The 22,450-nt window shown below is 34.6% G+C and overlaps 1 protein-coding gene across 1 annotated transcript in view; it reads left to right on the plus strand.

Moving 5' to 3' along the window:
* The window catches only part of LOC136035799 (kinesin-like protein KIF20B), an 82,785-nt gene that overhangs the window by 25,636 nt on the left and 34,699 nt on the right, over positions 1-22,450 (plus strand). The window contains exons 5-8 of the mRNA XM_065717770.1: positions 2,227-2,543; positions 8,789-8,982; positions 15,066-15,176; positions 19,519-19,641. Of these exons, the coding sequence (XP_065573842.1) occupies positions 2,227-2,543; positions 8,789-8,982; positions 15,066-15,176; positions 19,519-19,641 (745 nt within the window). The remainder of the gene's footprint in view (positions 1-2,226; positions 2,544-8,788; positions 8,983-15,065; positions 15,177-19,518; positions 19,642-22,450) is intronic.

The following is a 22,450-nucleotide window of genomic DNA, read 5'->3' on the forward strand; positions in this document are numbered from 1 at the left end:
GAATTATAATGATTATCCTACTAATGTAACTGCGAAATAATTATATTAGCATAGAAACCGTTTCACTATTCTTCGACTCATCCAACATTGTGTAAAGAGTAAAGATAAGGTTGAAACAGCAACAATTTGGTGAAATCCATGCTATTCTTCCTTAAATTGGGTACAAAGGGCAGTATGGAGTCTCCCTAGCATAATAGTCGGAAAGAGCTTTAAAGGAATTTAAAAAAGATGGATGCCTCTGTAATTGTAGTTTTTGTTTTTTCTTGAAGACTCACTGTGATTCCCGTTAGAGAATGGGATTAGAGAACGGACTGTTCGTTGGAAAAACTTTCAGTCCGCCACAGGAGCGATAAGAAGGAGAGCAAGATTTCCACTGGAATGCGGTCTTTACCGGTCCTACTCTACAACTGAAAAAACAACATATGCCGCACGCCTAATAATGTTAAAATTTATTTGGAGAGTATTACCATTGCTGCAACTTTTTTTACCGTACTAATATTACCCTGGGTATCTATTTTTTTATTTTCTATTCTCGAAAGATTCATTTTATATTGGTTTTTATCAATTTATTTTTATGTATTATACTTTTTTCTGCGTTAAAGTTGGACCCTCGAAATAAGTAAAATAGTGCTCAGTGATCCGTGGACTGTTGTGGATCATGGGTTTCCGACCCGAGGCTTAGATTATACAAGGTTATAGATTAGTTGAAAAAAAAAATCATATATACGATGTGTTTAACTAATTTAAGTTAGTTCCAGGCTCTTAAAATTTATTGTCTTTATTTAGAAGTAAGGGCAAGGTGAGGTACCGTAAATTTTGCCTCCGGGGACGCCAATCCTAGGAAAGGCCCTGATAAAAACATTTGAAATTGTTGATCTGTAATGCTGGCCTAAGTAGCTCTGCGTATGTGCCTGGTAATACAATTTATAAATAATCTTCAAGACTACACTGGCCAAACACATGACAATACACATGACACATGACAAAATAAAAAATCGCAAAGAAGAGAGAAACTAGGACAATAACAGCCAGTGAAAAAAAGAAGAAAATTTATGCAACAATTTTGGTTGAAACCTCCGCTCAACCGTCCTCAGTGCACAATAATAATTAAAATTTGGATACAAGTCCAAAGGACAATATGAAAACTAATCATCAAAATAAACACTTAAACTAAAATAAGGACCCTTTCAAAGCGGCAATGAAAGGGTAAGTGAATAAAAAATATGAAGCTTGTGTTCGCATAAGGGGGTGACAAATTGTGGACAACCATTTTCGTAATCGGGCAACCGGATAGCTATAAAAGGCTGCAAAGGCGTAGAGCAATCCCATCTTTATGGATTTTTTGTTTGTCATGATTATCCAAAGTTGTGTCAGAAATTATTTAAGAATTTATTTGACTACAATAAATCCAAGACCTTAGTATAGCACATTGTACTGTTTGGCAGAACAGGGCTGAGGGCTCAATCCCTGCCGCAGCAAGGTTGGATGACAATCTTGCTGCTTGTCCCTGTAAAAAAAAAGACCCAGGAACTAGAACGTCGATTCAACGCCTTATGCTTCATCAACGGTTCTGGAAAATCCTTTCTTTTACAGATTTTATTTAAGGGTTAAATTAGTGTTTTTATACATATTTTTATAAATTACCAGGGCCGAGGGTTCGATCCCCACCGCAGCAAGGCTGGATGACAATCTTGCTACTTTTCCCTGTAAAAAAAAAAAAAGAACTGGAACGTCGACTCAACTCCTCATGCTTCACCAATGGTTCTGGAAAACCCTTTCTTTTACAGATTTAATTTAAGGATTAAATTAGTGTTTTTATACATATTTTTATAGATCACCGGGGTCGAGGGTTCGATCCCCATCGCAGCAAGGTTAGATGACAATCTTACTACTTATCCCATAAAAAAAAAGACATAGGAACTGAAACGTTGACTCAAAGCCTTATGCTTCACCAATGGTTCTGGAAAGCCCTTTCTTTTATAGATTTAGTTTATAGACTAAATTTATTATTTTATAGATGTTTTTATAGATTAAATAATTAAATTATAGATAAATTAGATTATATATTATTGATTAAAATTAAAATTAACTTTCTCTTATAGATTTTATAGATGTCCTTTCTATTATTGATTCATTACTATAAAAACTGAGCAGAAAATACGTAGTTAATTTTACGTATTTCTACACTTCAACTTACCAATTTAAATTTAATTCTTTTTTTTTCAGGGATTCAAAGTTGACCTGTGTTTTACACAGATATTTCAATGGCGACTCGAAAACAACAATGATTGTCAATATTTCCCCCGACTCGAGGCTCATTGAAGAAACTATGCACGTGCTAAAGTTTGCCGCTTTGGCCCAGAAGGTAGAGATCCCCAGAAAAAGGCTGCAGATGCCGCTAAATCCAATTAAAAGGAAAAGGGTATCCAGTTTGCTTGAGAAGAGACGATCCACCTTAATGTCTTTCAACCCTGGTTTTAATTCCACAGCGAGACTCAGTTCAACAGAAGGGCATTTTAGCTTTCGATCAAGTGTTGCCACAGGTATTTACTTGCTCTTAGTGAATAGAAAATATACCAGAATTTATAAGGAGATAAACGATGATATACGCTTGATCGATTTAGAAGGAACATTAGCCAGTAAACACCTATAGGGGGTGAAATTCCCCCTGCCCCATTTCTATCTTTAACTGGGACTAGTCCGGATTGGCTACTCCCTTTCAATTTATTAACATGCCAGTATAATATTTTACTATTATGCCGTCTAGTCGCATCTTCCAGATATTCAGCAATTTTATCCATCGCCTCCACTTCACATCTCCTTAGTTCATATTTTAATGCTTTCTCCACTTTCTTTACATTTCTTTTGTTTTCATACGACCTATCACTCAGATAATTCTCATACGAACCCCTTCTATTCTCTATTAAACCTTAAGCTTTTTCACTAATATTCCTAGTTGCAGTCTTAGCACTCTTCCCTAGGACACCATCAGCAACTTCACAAATTGTTTTTCTGAAATTATTCCATCCATCTTCCACATTGTCAAATTTCAAACCCTCAAGTTTAGTACTCAATTGTTCCTGGAATTTTTTTTCTCAAATTTTCATCCTGAAGTCTACCAACATCATAATTTTCCGGGAGGGAGTTACCCTTCCGAAATTTGAGCTTTAAATTAACCTTAGGCAATGAAGAAGAAAACTTATTAGAGACTCTGCTAATACTGCAAAAGTAGACCTAAGTAGCCAATTTAGCCTGTTTGAAACATCTCACAAGCCAACACCCTATAGAAAACACCTTTGAGAATTTAAATGAAGAAGAAAACTTGTTAGAAACTCTGCTAATACTGCAAAAGTAGACATAAGTAGCCAATTTAGCCTGTTTTAAACATCTCACAAGCCAGCACCCTGTAGAAAACACCTTTGAGAATTCAAATGAAGAAGAAAACTTATTAGAAACTCTGCTAATACTGCAAAAGTAGACCTAAGTAGCCAATTTAGCCTGTTTGAAACATCTCACAAGCCAACACCCTATAGAAAACACCGTTGAGAATTTAAATGAAGAAGAAAACTTATTAGAAACTCTGCTAATACTGCAAACGTAGACCTAAGTAGCCAATTTAGCCTGTTTGAAACATCTCACAAGCCAACACCCTATAGAAAACACCTTTGAGAATTCAAATGAAGAAGAAAACTTATTAGAAACTCTGCTAATACTGCAAAAGTAGACCTAAGTAGCCAATTTAGCCTGTTTGAAACATCTCACAAGCTAACACCCTATAGAAAACACCTTTGAGAATTCAAATGAAGAAGAAAACTTATTAGAAACTGCTAATACTGCAAAAGTAGACCTAAGTAGCCAATTTTGCCTGTTTGAAACATCTCACAAGCCAACACCCTATAGAAAACTTAATTGGAAAAGCAGCATACTAATACGCCTGTTCAAAGAGGGTGATGCCAATCACCAATCACCAAATATACTCAAAAATAAAAATATACAAAAATGCCAAACAAAATATCAAAATTTATGTACGTCCGCACGAAGATCAGACCATGTGTTACATTTGAAAAAATGCTGCAACTTAGTAATGTTTACATCTGAGGCCTGGTGGCCCTGCGTCAATCGATTGCCGGCTTTTCCTATCAGAAACACAAAGGTTATTGCACAAGATCTTGAAGGCTAGAAAATGGCCTGATTAGATTCTAGCCCCTAGAATCTAAGGAGGGCAACTAGCCCCTCCTGGCCCTATTTTTCTCTCAAAGTCGACCTATCAAAATCTTCTAAATTCTAAGATACCTATTTTATTCAGCATAGTTGAAAAGCTCAGTAAATATGCCTCTGGGGATAACTTGACCCCACAGCCACTGGGGAACGGTCTGTAAGTCATGAAGTTTGCCCATTGTCATGTATAGCATTTGCTATTGGAAAGTTCACTGATTTTCTATGGCACTTGGTATCTACCAAGTGACATATAGCGATCGCAAATTCTGTCGATCGGTCTGTCTGTCTGTCCCGGTTTTGCTAGTTTAGGCACTTCCAGTTAAGCTAGGACGATGAAATTTGGCAGGCGTATCAGAAGCCAGACCATATTAAGTTAGAAATTGTCGTTTCCTCGATTCGGTATTCTGGAGGGAAGTGAGGGGACGTTAAACTAGAAAAAATTGAAAAAAATGAGGTATTTTAACATCGAAGATCGGATGATCGAATCTTAATGAAATTTGATGCTTGGAAGGGTATCGTGTCTCAGTGCTCTTATTTTAAATCCCAACCGGATCGGGTAAGATTGGGGGGGGGACCGAAAATCTTGGAAAACGCTTAGAGTGGAGGGATTGGGATGAAACTTCGTGGGAAAAATAAGCACAAATCCTAGATACGTGATTGACATAACTAGTTCGGATCCACTCTCTTTGGGGGAGTTTAGGAGAGAGGTTTAATTCTAAAAAATTAGAAAAAATGAGGTATTTTTAATTTACGAAGGAGTGATAGGATCTTAATGAAATTTGATATTTAGAAGGATCTTGTTCTTTAAAACTCTCCAGATTCGGCGACATTAGGGGATGCTGAAGGGGAAACCAGAATTTTCGGAAAACGTGAAAATCGAGGTATCTTACTAATGGGTTACTAATGGGTGATCGGATCTTAATGAAACTTATACATGTATAGAAATATATTATATATATATATATATATACATATACATATACATATATATATATATATATATATATATATATATATATATATATATATATATATATATATATATATATATATATATATATATATATATATATATATAGAACTATAATAAAACTATACATATGTAGAAGAATCTTATGTCTCAGATGCTCCATTTTCAATTCGAATCGGATCCGGGTACATAGAGGGTTGGGTGGGGGAACAGAAATCTTGGAAATCAGAAATCTTGGAAAACGCTTAGAGCGGAGAGATTGGGATGAAACTTGATGGAAAGGATAAGTACAAGCTATAGGTAGGTGATTGACATAATTGGAATGGCTCCGTTTTCTTTGGAGGAGCTTGAGGTTGTTAATTTGGAAAAATTAGAAAATTGAGGTATTTTTAACATAAGAACGGATGACTGGATCTTAATGAAATTTGATATTTAGAAAGAACACATGTCTCAGAACTCTTATTTGAAATTCCGACCAGATCTGTTGACATTGAGGGGGGGGGAGTTGGAGGGGGAAACCGGAAATCTTGGAAAACGCTTAGAGTGGAGATATCGGGATGAAACTTGGTGGGTAGAATGAGCAAATGTCGTAGATTTGTGAATGATTTAACCGGATTGGATTCGCTCTCTTTAGGGGAGTTAGGGGGTGGGGTTCAGTGCTTTGGCGAGTTTGGTGCTTCTGGACGTGCTAGGACGATAGAAATTGGTTTGCGTGTCCGGGAGCTGCACAAATTGACTTGATGAAGCTGTTTTCCCGGATTCGACCATCTGGGGGACTGAAGGGAGAGGAAAAATTAGAAAAATTGAGGTATTTTTAACTTACGAGTGGGTTATTGGATCTTAATGTATTTTGATATTTAGAAAGACCTCGTGACTCAGAGCTCTTATTTTAAATACTGACCAGCATTAAGCCTCTGACTTTCCTTTTAAATCAATCTATTGATTTTTAGAATTTCGCTACAGCTCATGTCATATGAGCTCTTGGCAATTCCGATCTCGTCACAAGTGCCATATGAGCTCTCAGCTTTTCTTTTTTTAAGGGGGGGGGGACTTTTTGTCATTTCGAAAGAACATTTCATGCTTGAATTTTCAGTGGGAGGAAGGAATTTTCTGTAGAGGAGGTGCCGGGTTTTTCGACAATATTTAAAAATGATCAGAAATTAAATTAGGAAAAGTTTGCTTCAACTGAAAGTAAGGAGCAATACCATAAATTTAAACAAACAAAAAATATTGTGTATAGGAAAAAGATTGGCCCTCCTCAAAACCTCGTTCTTTACGCTAAATTTTGACTTTGTGTCCGAATTCTTTAAGAACGACTCTTAAAACACAACGACCGTTTAATTAGAATAATAATAGAGCTCTTAAAAGTTCTATAAAACAGAACTTAGTAAGAACTTTAGAACTTAGTAGAACTTAGTAAGAACTTAGTAGAACTTTTAGTAAGTATAAAGAGTCTGCAACCAGACTTGAATTAAAATGGAATAGTTGTGTTGAGGTTTTTTCAGGTTCAGCACGCTCGGTTCTTCCATTATAATGGAAAACATAAACGAGGTCGAGGCCGAAGGCCTCGACCGAGTCCGTTGATTTTGAATTAAAATGGAATAGTTGTGTTGAGGTTTTTTCAGGTTCAGCACGCTCGGTTCTTCCATTATAATGGAAAATTTCCCAATATATTTATACTTATTAAAGTGTGTAAGTATCTTGAGGAGGGGTAACCATTTTCATAAATGTAATAATTTCTGCTCGTTTCAAGTTTTGATAATGCTCCTTACTCTCAGTTGAAAAAAAATTTATTTAATAATATTCTAAGCAGATTAAAATAGATCTTGCCATTAAAAGTAAATGATATAGATATACTATATGTGTCCTATCTTACAAAAAAACGTGGGGTATCCTGGTGCCTTTAGGCTATCAGGATATTTAGGATATTAGGCAATTATAATGTTTGGTAACTTAGGCTATATTTATGATATCTTTAATGTTTACTAAAAGTCTCTGAGACTGAGGTTAAACTCAGAAACTGAGGATAGACGAGCAAAAGCACCAAACTGATTGATATCATAATAATATTTCAATTGGATGTGCAAGTTTTCTTGGAAAAATTTATTAATGACAGGCAATTAGGAAAAATTTATTCTTAAATTAAACTCTAATTTTCACGTTGGGTGAGATTTTCTGAGGTACTCTAAATTTTCTATTTTTTTCTAATAGCTTTGGTGAATCAGACCGTCTTGACTCAGTTTTCGTTTGATTATTATTATCTTCAATTAAGAATCTATTATATTGCTCATTATAGATTTATTTTATCTCACTCATTACAATTTGCCTTAATTCAAATATAGGGCATCAATTTTAGCAACATCAAAGAACTCTTGGACGTTGGATGCTAAAAATCTCATTTTGCAAGTCTGAGCTTCGGCTAACAGTCTCAAAGACAGAGGGCTAATTTGCAAATTTGATAGAAGATCTTAGATGTTTCAACAGTTCGAAAAGCTAACCAGAGGTTAGCTCGAAACAAAAGAAGCCTATGCTCGCTTACTAATCAAATTGTGAAGCAAATTGCGAAGATATCTAATCAATGCACGTACGACGTGCACACAAGGGTTTCAATCAAGGCAGTTAGCACAACTGGAAAATTCAAAGCTGTCAAAATATTCAATGAGACTTCATTTAACTGAAAAATAAAATCTTTTCCCTTGCATCTGAGGTAAATGAAGGGTTAATTCTCAAGATTTGAAAATATCCAAAAAATAATCTCTTAAAATAATTTTTGGGCTTTCTTTCATATGGAGAAGATTTGCCAAAACTGCTTCACTTCATTTAAATCAAAAGGTCATTTGTTGACTGTGAAATTCTTTTGAATGTTTTTAACTACAGTTATTCCGCACATCTTAAAGTAAAAAAACAAAATGTTTCCTTGACATGTTTTATTCTCAACAGACCCAATTCTAGGCTTATACCAATTAATTTCTAACGAAGATAATTTCTTAAACCATTGGCCTTCTATGATATAAAGGAGAAACAATCAAAAGTGTTTTTTTAGGGCCAAACGAAAATACTGAAAAAAAAACACAAAAACACATGATGGCAGATCAAACTTTTGAATTTTGTGCAAATCGTGGATATTGGTAAATAACTTGCTTTACGATTGTCAGGTATTTGGTTTTAATCCTTCTAATTTTGCTTTTATTGAATTTTCTTTTTTCATTGGTCTTTATTGTTTGTTTTTTTTTACATTGAGTCTCAACTTTTTTTTTCTTTTTTTTTTTGCTTTTTCCTTAAATAATTTTTTGTTTTGTTCGGAAGATGAGAGGCGATTGTCCTCTAGAAATATTCCATTTGCGTGTTTTTTTTAGTATTTTCCTTTGACCTCAAAAAAACATTTTTGATGATCGTTTCTTTGATCCATTTTTGATCGTTTTAGATATATTATATCTGACAAAGTGAACCTTTCTTAATTTAGCTTCTACCATGTGTCAATTCTCTCTTTTTTTCTAATTTTGATCCTGTACCTTATTTTCAGTTATTTTTAATTCTATTTGGTTTTGATTATGCAATTTTTGCGAATAGAGTACATTTATTTCAATTTGTTTCCATAAGCTACTCTGACAGAACTTTCTGAAGAAATAGAAGAAAAGCCAAGTGCTGGAGAGCTTACTTATATCAAAGAAAGTGAGAATGAAAGTGAAAGTGAGTCCGAAGATGAAGAGTCGAAAGTAGAAACAGCTGTGAGAAAAGATAGTGTAGAAGCTCTCAAGAAGAAGGTTTTGATGCTAGAAAGGAGAATTAAGGAAGTGAGTACAAATAGTTATTATTGTGAATTAAATAGATAAGTAATTTATTAAATAATAGTTATATTACAATATTTTGCTCATTATTTATATAAGATTTTCAAATAATTATTTATATAATATAAATAATACACTGTTAAATAAAAAACATAATACTTACTTAATTCCCATCAATCCTCATGGGACGTTTTGAGGCCGCTTTTTTCAAAATTTTGGATCAGTGCTAGATATGCTGTTTGGTCAGGCACAGTTCTGGATAGTTGGGTGATATGTTGCCTATCAAAGTTGTTAATCCTCTCTTACGAGGTCTTCCATCGTCGAAGACCTTGGTCAACGCCCTTCAACACGCCCATCGAGCGAGACCTTGGGTTGTCGAATGGATTCCATTCTCTTGACGTGCCCAAACCGGCGTAGTTGCTGTCTATTAACTTTGTTTAGGTGGTTTGTTTTGTCTAGTGATTTTACTCTTCCATGGACTTCTTCATTTGTGACACGGTCAATGTATTTAATCTTTGCTATCCGGTGTAGGCATCTCATTTTGAATACAAGAAGAATTCGCTAGTCTTCATCTTTTATTGTCCATGTTTCACACCTATACAGAGCAATGGGTATGATCAGGCTGTTAAAAAGGTGAGGTTTCAGATGACGACTAAAAAGATGAGGTTTGAGAGGACGATTTCCATAAATTTGTTAGTCTTCTTAAACTAGATCTGGCTAGGGCAAGGCAGCGTTTAATGTCGGTAGTGTGGCATTATCAGCCGTTAATAAACTACCAAGATAAAGAAATCGGTTGATTGTTTCTACTTGCTCCCCATCAGTTATTACAGAGGGGGGGGGGGGGGAATAGCAATAGCATGCACCTGGTCTTTGTATGATGTAAACATGACTTATGTCTTGTTTTTATTAATCTGCATCCTAAACGAATTCGTTGCTTTCGAAATGTTGTCTTCCCGTCTTTGGAGATTTTGGGGGGTCGTGGCCAGCTGGTCGGCATCATCAGCGTGCGCTAGTTTGTAGACTAGGATCTCACTTATTTTCGCCCCACACCCAATGGGTGTCAGGGCGAGAATAGCACGCAGGATTAGGTTGAACAGACATGGGGATATTATGCATCCCTGGACGATTTTAGAAGTTGTTGAGAATTTATTACAGGCCATCTTTTGTCAGAATTTGGCATGAACTTTTTGTACATGTCCTCAACGATTTTGACGATTTCGTCTGGGACACCATAGTGTTTTAAAATATGCCAAAGACCTTTCCTCCACATGATGTCTAAAGCCTGTCGGAAATCAACGAATTGTTTATAGAGCTCTCTTTTAAACTCAATGTTGCGTTCCATCAGTTGGCACACAGTAAAGATTTGGTCAATGTTAGATCGTCTTGGTCGGAACCCAGGCTGATACTCGTCGAAACATGAGCGGTGATCGCTTGTATTCTCCGGAAGAGCATCTTAGTCAGGATTATTTTTTTTTTGCTTGAGGTTCCTTTTAGGCTGACCTTGTTTGATCTTTAAATTTTGGCATTATTTTACTGAATTGAATTTTTTAATTTATTTAATTCAACTTTAGTTACAAAATCTTATGAATTAAACTAGTTTCATTTCTCGTCTTACATTCTGACTAAATCGACAGCGGTAACAGTGCATTTCAGCCCTTGATGTGGTCTTGCTATTCCCTATTATCGGTAAAGGGCTAATTCACCAAATTTTGAATGTTAAAGCTCTACGTGATGGGCTTATTTAAACCTAGGGGCTATTTTCTATCCTGTAAGGTGCATCTGAGTGTCTCAAGACTTTTTTGAAGACTTCACAAATTCTACTTTCAGTTAGATGGGCGAGCAGTGATTCATAAAGCAACACTGGTCGTATTTTATTTACTAAACTTGCCTTATTCTATTAAAGCCTTGTTTACTCCTACAAACAGACCAGATTCTTCTGAGAACAAAGAAAAACAGCCTTTTTAATAGACCCCGACAACGCACCGCTAGTGAAAGACGCGCCTTTATCGAGAAATATTTTCGCGGTGTGCCGGTTTGCCACCTGTACCGTTGACACGCCAATGTACCGCCGGTCTATCTGTATTTACCCTTACGTTTTTACAATAACCTGTTGATTTCGGTGTACTAGGTAACCTAGCGTGCTACATAACTTTGTAAAAGTTTATTGACATTGAATTCTTAGAGCTTAGAAACAGAGTAGGCAGCGGCGTAATTAGGGGGAACGCCCCCAGAGCCTCCCAGAAATTTGGGATGTTCTTTTAAAAAGTTTATTCTATCCCTTACTGCAATCCTCTTGATTTCTTACAGCATAGTTTGATAATTTATTCGAAATGGTTTGCAGCAATAAATATTTTCCCTTTACAGATCTTATTTTGCTTTTGTACCTCTATTATTTTTTTACTTTTAAGATATATCTTACATCATGAACCATAATTTGTCATTTCCTCAGTTTTTCCATCCCTGTATTTCATTGTAAAAAATTTTCTAAATTTATTTGAATCTTGGACTAAGCTTTCCGTCTTTCAAGTGACTCAGTGTGCCATGAAGTGGTAAAATATTTGGAATGTTGAGGATTACAAACTTTCGTTTTCCGTAAAAATTATCTTCCTTCTTAAAACGACTCCACATTGTCGTGTATCAACAAAAGATTTGAACGGCCAGAACCTATGATAGCATTGAAAAAGCCACATCCGTTTTGATTTGTTCTGAAGTTTGTGTATTAAAAACTGGGGGAATAATACCTTCAGTCGTTATTTTTGTTTTAAAACGCAGATGAAAACTTGAGCTCAGATCAACGATTCTAAGTTAAGATCATTTTTAACAAGCCGAGAGAAAAAATTATATTCTTGAACTCTTGCAACCGAGGCCATGTTTTGGTTAATTTGTTTTATTGCTCACTTTTCAACTTTGATGAAAAAAGATGAAAATTAATTGGGTCGAAGTAATGCAAAAGCAGTTTGAAAAGCAAATAACTTATTTTAGGTCAGGAAAAAATTTTACTCTCTCAGTTTGAATTTGGCCGATTCGGAGAAACTATGAAAATGCATGTTAACGAATTTGTCATTTTACCATATTTGTTCCAGAAAATTCACTTGAATTTTTAAAAAAAAGAGAGGAATGTGATTAAAATCTTGTGCAAAATTCAGCCAAATTCTCAACTTTTTCAAATTTGCGGGATGATTATAGATTTTGATTGGGCCTTAACAATATTTAATAGCTAAACATATCACTACCAGACTTCCTTCCCAGAATTAATAAATTATACTAATAAATTTTGGATTTTCTCTGCCGGATCTTTGAGTTGGTATAGTAATCAGATTAAAATTTTGGACCTTCTGGGATTCTGCTGTAACTATTTTTCTCTCTCTTTTCTCTTTTTCTCTCTCTATTTTTCTCTTTTATTTTTTTCTCTCTCTGATTCGGTGTAATTTTAGAGTTTTGATTTAGATTTTACCGAATCTAAAAAATTGCCCCCCCCCCTTGCGACGCCCCTGCCTGATAGAATGGAGACGGAAAATATCATTCGTTTGCTTTCACGTGTATTGGGACTTTCATTGTTAAATTTTGTCTCAGTTGAGGTCTCGAAACAAGGTCTAATGTAACTGCTATGAGGTATTTGCAAGACTTTTTGTCTATTGTTTTTTCTTCCACTTTTCTCAAACGAACTGAGTCCTTAGTATCTTTTGTGTTCTGTGGCACACGAAGAACAAAACTGCTTCAGCGTTATGACACACACTGGCTTGAAAGATATGATACTGTGATCACTGGGCTTCATTGAGTACAACAAAAACACAGCGAAACACAATGAAAACACAGACATTGAGGGAAGTGAACGCTACCGTTTATTGAATAGGAAGCGATTAAAAAGTGTGAAAAAAGACTCTTGATAATACAGACTTTTAAAATTGTTGTTTTGTCGCGTTTTCCACAAATTTACATGTGTCATTGTGTAGTAGACGCCCTTGGAGTTCTACAGGGCTCTTACAGACTCTTGTTTATTCGAATTCAAACGATTCATCGCTTGGGGTGTTTTGAAAAGATTTGAAACTCGTTCCTAATGAGAAAATCAGTGTTAGCTGGCAGCAAGCTACCGGAGAAAATCAATGGCGTGGCACAGCTTGCCACTGTTTTCCCTAAAAATCAGCTATTTGCCGCCGGAAAGAAAACCGACACGGTGTCGGGGTCTACTTCTTAATGTAATTTGTTTTAGAGAAAGCTGTTGTTTTTCTTTTTTTTTGTTTGTTTTTGTTTTGCTTAAAATAATGCTAATGGATATGACCAGGATATGACCTTTATGAAGACCTTAAAAACCAATAACTATTTTCCCTAGATAAAAGGTCCTTTATGGGATATATAACCATAAATGGTGGCCACAAAGTAATATATAAATTTGTCCTTATAATTGACTTTTCAAATAATTCGTGGTAACGAACTGTAAGTAAGGAGTGGCTCAGCTCAATCATAACTGACACTTTTAAAAACAGAATTTTGTTAACAATATATTCATGAAATGAAGTGGTTTTTCATACTTATTCAAAATATATTACGTTTATTAGGTTTAATGTTACCCATAAAAAACTACGAACCCAGAAAATTTACCCAATTTTCGAAAAAAGGGGAAAACACCCTGTGCGAATCAAGTTATCTTAATGAAAATCACACCGTCAGATTCAGCATACCTGAGAATTCTGCTGTAGATGCTTCTACATACATGAATGTAGAATTTTGCCTTTTTTTTCGCTAGAAGAAGGATCACGGATGCATTTTCACTTTTTTTCTTTCTTTTTTATATCCCAAAAGATTGGAGGGTATTTAGCCTCCATACCATGCGCCTTTTTTTCAAGAGACATCTAGTCATGATTGCAATTAGATTCAACATAGTTGATAGTTCCAATAACTATGTCTTTGCGGTATAAGTTCCCATAGTCCCTGGTGAAAGGGTTGTAAGTTACGCAATTTTCGCATTGTTCACATAGTCTGGTCCTATTTATTACTGGAGAGTTAAGCAGACTTTTCGAGAGTATCTTCTGTGATGATGATTTTCCAAAATAGTGTTTTCCGTGGGGAGGAGATTTTCCATATTGTAATTTTTCCTATTTATTACTGGAGAGTTAAGCAGACTTTTCGAGAGTATCTTCTGTGATGATGATTTTCCAAAATAGTGTTTTCCGTGGGGAGGAGATTTTCCATATTGTAATTTTTCCTATTTATTACTGGAGAGTTAAGCAGACTTTTCGAGAGTATCTTCTGTAATGATGATTTTCCAAAATAGTGTTTTCCGTGGGGAGGAGATTTTCCATATTGTAATTTTTCCTATTTATTACTGGAGAGTTAAGCAGACTTTTCGAGAGTATCTTCTGTGATGATGATTTTCCAAAATAGTGTTTTCCGTGGGGAGGAGATTTTCCATATTGTAATTTTTCCTATTTATTACTGGAGAGTTAAGCAGACTTTTCGAGAGTATCTTCTGTGATGATGATTTTCCAAAATAGTGTTTTCCGTGGGGAGGAGATTTTCCATATTGTAATTTTTCAGGGGAAATTTTACACGAGAAGGAGGAAGGCAATTTCCTGTCATGATTTGAAAAAGATCAGAAATAATAAAAAAAAATCAACTGAAAGTAAGGAGTAACTTTAAAGCTTAAATCGGACAGAAACTATTCTATGTATGAGAGGGGCCGCTCCATCCTCAACCCTCACTCTTTACGCGAAAGTTTTGATTTTTTGTCAAAAATTTTCAAGAAAGACAGCTCCCTTCATATATGGAATAGTTTGTTTTTTTAATCCTAAATATATTGGTATATTTTTCGAAGACCGTATTGCCTTTCTATGACGAAGAAATAGTAGTTCAAATAGGGATAAGTCCTTTTACTAACAGTGAAAATAAATACAAATTGATTGTTTAACACTTAGTTTTACATGTTTAACATTGAGTTTAACACTTTAGTTTGTCTGCTGATGACGATCACTTACATTTGATTAAAATATACAGAACTTTTGTATCTGTTTTCACTGTCTAGTAAAAGTAATTATCCTTATTTCAACTTTTATTTGTTTCTTAATATATTGACTTGGTTTTGCTTATTTTAGATGGAAGAAGAAAACGAAAACCTTGAAATTGACTTAAGAGAAGAGATTAGCAAAGAATATGAGGATATATTCGCTCAACGAGAAAAAGCCTTCACAGAATATGTGGAAGAGGTAAGTTAAATTTGAGTGTAGAGTACAGCTTAACCATAAAGCCCCATTCACAAAGGTATTTTAGCTAGGTATGCAATATATAAGTATAATAATTATCGACTTGTCATAATTTGCTTTTTCTTGTGCGAGCAGTCCTAAATGGGAGCCGGTGTCTACCCCTCCCCGGAAAATACCCCCTGGAAAATACCCGCCCACCGAAAATACTCCAAGTGATTTGTCTAAATTGATGGTCTCTAGACACCGATTTGTGAATAAGCAGGCATGAGAACGTTTGATCACATGGGTCGAGTTTTGACCTCCTATAAAAAGTTCTATAAAATGAATGGTTTTGTTTATCGTATTTGCGAAAAGTGCATTGGCTTTATATTTTAACAACACACTGGAATACTATTAACTAGAACATCTAAAATTTTACTCTCTCAGTTTGAATTTGAGTGTAGAGCACAGCTTAATCATAAAGCCCCATTCACAAAGGTATTTTAGCTAGGTATGCAATATATAAGCATAATAATTATCGACTTGTAATAATTTGCTTTTTCTTGTGCGAGCAGTCCTAAATGGGAGCCGGTGTCTACCCTTCTCCGGAAAATACCCCCTGGAAAATACCCCCTGGGTATTTTAATACCTCCTATAAAAAGTTCTATAAAAAGAATGGTTTTGTTTATCGTATTTGCGAAAAGTGCATTGGCTTTATATTTTAACAACAAACTGCAATACTATTAACGAGAACATCTAAGTAAACATGAGCGTAAAGATAAAATCTCGATCGGCATCGCTGTACAGAGCGAAATTGAAAACTATAGACAGTTTGCCTTGATATTGGGTAGTCATGCAATTCTACCTCCTCATAAAATTGCATATTTGATAGTATTAATAAATGGACGCACTTCTTTGTAATTTATTTGAATTCTTCTACCTACGTTGACTAAAGTACAAAAAATATGAAAGTGAAATTAATGTTTGAAAGTATATATGTATGTATGTGAGGTATGTATGTATATATGATAATATGTGTGTATATACGAAAGTATGGCTGTATGCGTGTATATATGTATGTGCGTGTAGAAGTATTTAAATTTATGAATGAAAGTATAAATAAAGTATAAAAATAAAATCTGATTGTTTGAATTTTGTAAAGTGGAAAATTACACAACCATATAAATCTTCAAAATTAAAATAAATCATATACATATTTTTATATATATATATATATATATATATATATATATATATATATATATATATATATATATATATATATATATATATATATATATATATATATATATATATATATATATATATATTCTAAAAACAAAGAAAAATATCTTTAAAAATCTGAAATAGTCAACAATTCAATTTTTTTTTTAAATAACTCTAATTGCATTTAATGCGGTTTTGATAGTACTGGGTGAAAAAAAAATTAAAAAAAAAGTACTTGGGTTTAGATCAGCAAAAAGGCAGGTAAAAATATTAGGGACCAAATAGGTTAAGAGAGTTCTTGCACGAATCGACGCATTGTTGTTAATTGAATTATTGCCGAAGGAAAGTGCTGGTAAATTTAAAAATCATGTTTTGCCTAATTGTTTTAACACTCCAGTGTGGCAACACTGGCGGAAATATGATACTATCCTATAAACTTCATAATTTTGAAGCAGCCCAAGAAGTATTTTAGCAATTTGTCCTTTTCATGTGCGAATAGTCGCAAGGGTCCAGCGCTCATTAATTTGATGTCCTTGGTTCTGAAATTCTTTTTCACTTGGTTATATATTTGGCCTTCTTATTCATTGGTTTTTTGTCTCTTTATGCATTGAAATGTGCTAAATCCATCCAACATTTATCTTTTTCTTCTTCTTTTTATTGAAAATATCCATAAGTATGTTTCTGGGGACCCAGTTTTTCGCTCGGTTTTGTTTTTGTTATATTTAGTGTAAAATAAATGATGATGATCCACTAAATAATTGTTTTTCATTTTCGAAGATAATTTAGAAAACGTAGAGAAACCCCCTAGCTGAATTTTGCCGTATATTTTTTTTGCTTAATATCTTTTTTTGTATTAATTTGTGTTGATGTTGTTTTGTTTTATTTTTATGGCACTTACCAAGTGACATATAGCTATCGCAAATACTGTCGGTCTGTCTCGGTTTTGCTAGTTTGGGTACTTCCAGATAAGCTAACACGATGAAATCTGGCAGGTGTATCAAGGACCAAACTAGATTAAATTAGAAGTAGTTTTTTCTCTGATTTGACCATCTGGGGGGAGTGGGGGCGGTTAATTCGGAAAAATTAGAAGAAATGAGGTATTTTTAACTTACGAAAGGGTAATCGGATCTTAATGAAATTTGATATTTAGAAAGATATCGTGTGTCTTAGAGCTATTATTTAAATCCCGACCGGATCCGGTGACATTAGGGGGAGTTGGGGGGGGGGGGGAAACCTGAAATCTTGGAAAACGCTTAAAGTGGAGGGATTGGGATGAAGCTTGGTGGCAAAAATAAGCACAAGTCCTAGATACGTGAGCGACATAACGGGAACGGATCTGCTCTCTTTGGGAGAATGGGGGGGCGGGGTTAATTCAGAAAATTAGAAAAATCAGGCATTTTTAACTTGCGAACAAGTGATCGGATTTTAATGAAATTTGATATTTAGAAGGATATCGTGTCTTAAAGCTCTTATTTTAAATCCTGACCGGATCTGGTGACATTGGCGGAAGATTGGGGTAGGAGATCCTAAAATCATGGAAAACGCTTAGATTGGAGGAATCGGGATGAAACTTGGTGGGAAAAATAAGCATAAGTCTTACATACGCGATTTTTATAATTGGAACGGATCCGCTCTATTGGGGGGGGGGGGGATTAATTCTGAAAAATAAGAAAAAAATACTTGTTTTTAACTTACGAAGGAGTGATCGGATCTTCATGAAACTTCATATTTAGAAGGACCTCATAACTCAGATCTCTTATTTTAAATCTCAACCGGATCAAGCGTAATTGGGGGGACTGGAAATCTTAGAAAATACTTAAAGCGGTGAGATCAGGATGAAACTGGATGGGAAGAATAGAAACCTGTCTAAGATACGTGACTGACATAACCGAACCGGATCTGCTCTCTTTGGTGGAATTGGAGGGGGGTAATTTTGAAAATTGAGGTATTTGTAACTTACGAAAGGGTGACCAGATCTTAATGAAATTTGATATTTAAAAGGATCTTGTGCTTTAAAGTTCTAATTTTAAATTCCGACCAGATCCTGTCACATTGGGGGGAGTTGGAGGGGGAAACCGGAATTCTTGGAAAACGTGAAAATTGGGGTATTTTTACCTTACGAATAGATGATTGGATCTTAATGAAATTTGATTTTTAGAAGGAATTTATGTCTCAAGAGCTCTTATTTCAAATCCCGACCAGATCTTTTGACATTCGGGGAGTTGGAGGGGGAAATCTTGGAAAAACACTTGGAGTGGAGGAATCGCGATGAAGCTTGGTGGATAGAATAAACGAATTTCCTTGATACGTCATTGACAGAATCGTACTCGATTCGCTCTCTTTGGGAGAGTTGGGGGGACACCTATTTCGGTAATTCAGATAAATTAGAAAAAAATGAGGGATTTTTAACTTACGAACGGGTGATTGGATCTTAATAAAATTTAATATTTAGACGGACCTCGTGTTTCAAAGCTCTTATTTTAAATCTCGACCGTATCTGGTGGCATCGAGGAGGGCTGGAGAGAGAAAGCGAAATCTTGGAAAACGTTTAGAGTGGAGGGATCGTAATGAAACTTAGTGGGAAGAAGCTCTTGGCTCTTTCGACCTTGTCACAAGTGCCATATGAGCTCTTGGCTCTTTCGACCTCGTCACAAGTGCCACATGAGCTCTGCTCTTTCGACCTCGACACTAGTGCCATATGAGCTCTTGGCTCTTTCGACCTCGTCACAAGTGCCATATGAGCTCTTGGCTCTTTTGACCTCGTCACAAGTGCCATATGAGCTCTTGGCTCTTTCGACCTCGTCACAAGTGCCATATGAGCTCTTGGCTCTTTCGACCTCGTCACAAGTGCCATAGGGACTCTTGGCTCTTGTTATTTATGTATTTTTGTATGGTTTTGTTTTAGTATGGTTTAATCAAAACTTTCGTAGGACATTCTAAGTTTAGATCCTAGGAGCGTCAGAAGAAAATCTTAGGTTTTTTTCTTTTTTTCGATTCTCAATGTATTTATGTATAATCTTCATAATCTTCAGCCATATAAATCTTCAAAATAATTAATATTTTAGAAAAAATTTAAATTTTGAAAAAAGTTTTTTCTTTTTTTTTGATTCTTAATGATTTATGTTTTATAAATTTCAAGCTTCAAGAAAGAGCCGAGGAAACAGCAGAAAACCGTTTACGATCGCAGCAGGAATTCATGAAGAAAAGGAGAGAGGATCCTGTAGCTAATGAAAACCTTGTGAAGGAAAATCGAGCGTTGAAGGTATCCCCTCTCTTTTTTTCTTATAATTATTTATGATTCGTCCTGCTTGGGCATAAAGGTTGTCTTTTTTATATTAGTGTTTTTAGGTTAAGAGTTTTGTTAATAATTTTGGGTTCCAGATTAAAAGCAAAAGTTGTTTACTAATTTTTGCTTTTATTGGGATGGATTTGCCAAACAGTGCGGTAAATAATCCCATCTCGGACGTGACCATATTCCGGGCACAACTGCGACCAGTTCTGAAAATGGTAAAAATTAGTTTTATGGAAGTATTGGTAAGATTGACGCGGCCGCATTTCTGACTATAGCGGAATTTATTGTCCAAAGAGTAGAGTAAATTATCGTATCTCGGACGTGACTATATTCCCGGCATAATTGCGGTCAGTTTGGACGATCGCAAGCGTCGGTTTTGTGGGAGTAAAATTGATGCGATGGCATTTCTGACAATGACACAGTTTTTAGCGTGATATTGTAGTATAGTATATTAAAACCTGAATATTTAATATTCAGGTTTTATTAAATTGCAAAAAATTGTTTAGATTCTTAAAACTGTTAAGAGGTTGTGGCTCTGCAATATTTTCTTTGATCGTACTTTTTGCTCTTGTTTCTTTTCTTTTTCTTTTTTTTTACTCTATCTTTATACTCTTTTTGTGTACATGGATTATAAATACGTTAATTGAAATATGTTAATTGTTAATACGTTAATTGTTAAGTTTCAAAATTCATATAATCCTATAAAATGTCTTAGAACCTGGAAACTGAATGTGTCTTCTTAAAAGTATTTTCAAAAAGGGCAGGTATAGTATAGCTTAGGACAAAAAGGTTTTTTAAAAGGTGAGAATCAAATAGGAAAATCAAATTTATGTAATTAAATTCCGTATTCAATGATCTTTCCAAATATAATAACCACTCCTGATTTCACTAGGTCCCATATAACTGCATTAAATTTTTGTCATTCCTTGCTGGCACTGCGGAGAGAACTAGACAATTTCCAATGAACTGTCCACAGGATCATATAGGACATTTTTTTAAATTTGGACTTCAAGGGGTTTGCCCCCCCCATCACCCTCCAAGGTTTTTGTCATATCTGCAAAATAAAAGAAAATATATAAACTTGCAAAAGAAGCAATACGTATCCAGGGATATTTATTCTTTTTGCAAGCCCCTCAAAAATTCTTTCGGTAAATTTCATTATATAACTTGGGTGAGAAATCCATAGAAATCTAGTAAATTTAGAATTCTTGAAAGGAAGGGGGACTGTTAGGCCCCAATTCTCCTGCCCCTGCATACGTCCCTTATAAACCCCTTCGAATTTTGAATTGGGAGGAAGGGGCTAAAAAATTCTTTGGTCCTGATAAAAAAGTAAAGCTACGTCTTTTCTTTGTTTATGGCTGTCGCTGACAGGTTTTGCTGCTAGTTTTTAAGTAGTAATCGCGCATTTATTATCAAAAAAATTTACAGAGACAAAGTCAATTGGTAGCACACCAAAAGCGTCGCTTGCGAGGGAGTGTTATTAACAAAAAAGAACAAAAAATAGAAGAGAAAAAAATAAAACAAAAAGCAAAAACAAGTTAATCTATAATAAGTAGAAGGGTGAAATCGTGTACCGAAAAGAAAACTTACATCAATAATTCATACAAAATAAAACAACATAATATCATAATCCCGAAGCAAAAAAATTATAAACAATTATTATCAAATTTAATTCCATCAATCTCAGTCTGTTTCGAATGTATACTTGCCAAGCGACCCCACACGCAGCTCAGATTTGAAATGACTAATGGGTAATTCGTTGGTTCTTGGGACAAGCGTATTCCACAGCTTAGCCTCTCTGTATATAACTGAAAAAGCAGCCCTACCTGAAACTAGGCCAGGAACCTCAATATCTCCACTTGTCCGAGTTCCGTCATAATGGACGTTGGACCTTTCCCGAAATATTCCGGTAAAACAGTCTGGAAGGCACCCATGATAATACTTTTAAATAAAAACCAGTGTATAAAAATCACGCAATCCAGCTGCAACCATCATATTCATTATACTCTATTCATTATTAATTATAAAAATTATAGTATATTATTATATTATTATAGTATATTATTAATTATCATATTAATTATACTGTATTCATTATTAATTATAAAAATTATAGTATATTATTAATTATCATATTAATTATACTGTGTTCATTATTAATTAAAAAAAATATAGTATATTATTATATTATTATAGTATATTATTAATTATCATATTAATTATACTGTGTTCATTATTAATTATAAAAATTATAGTATACTATTATATTGTTATAGTATATTATTAATTATCATATTAATTATTCTGTGTTCATTATACTATATTAATTGACCTGACCAAATTCCGGTTCTCTATTCCACAAAATGATCTATTGGTACTATTCTGCAGTATAATTGGGCAAAGTGTTGAGGGGAAAGTACCAAGCCATACAGACGAACAATACAAAAGATTCGGATGTATCAGAGAAAAATATAATAACCGTATGCATATGAAGGAAAACAATGTTTTAATTTACGGATAATCCCTAAATTCCGCGATAATATTCTACTTATAGCTTTTACATGGTACTTAAATGATAAGTTCTTGTCAATAATAATCCAAATTGTTATTTAGTTTTTTTTTAGTTAATTAAACTAGTTATTAGTTTTAGCTTGTTTTTAAATATCAGATTATTACGATCTGTTATTTATTTTCCTATAAAACTTTGACAAAATCTACGTGTTTTGGTGTTGCCTTTGCAGTGGGTCATTGCAGACGCTGCAAACTCTAGCGATAGGCT

Source organism: Artemia franciscana, chromosome 14, assembly GCF_032884065.1.
Source record: "Artemia franciscana chromosome 14, ASM3288406v1, whole genome shotgun sequence".
NCBI classification, from domain to species: Eukaryota; Metazoa; Arthropoda; class Branchiopoda; order Anostraca; family Artemiidae; genus Artemia; species Artemia franciscana.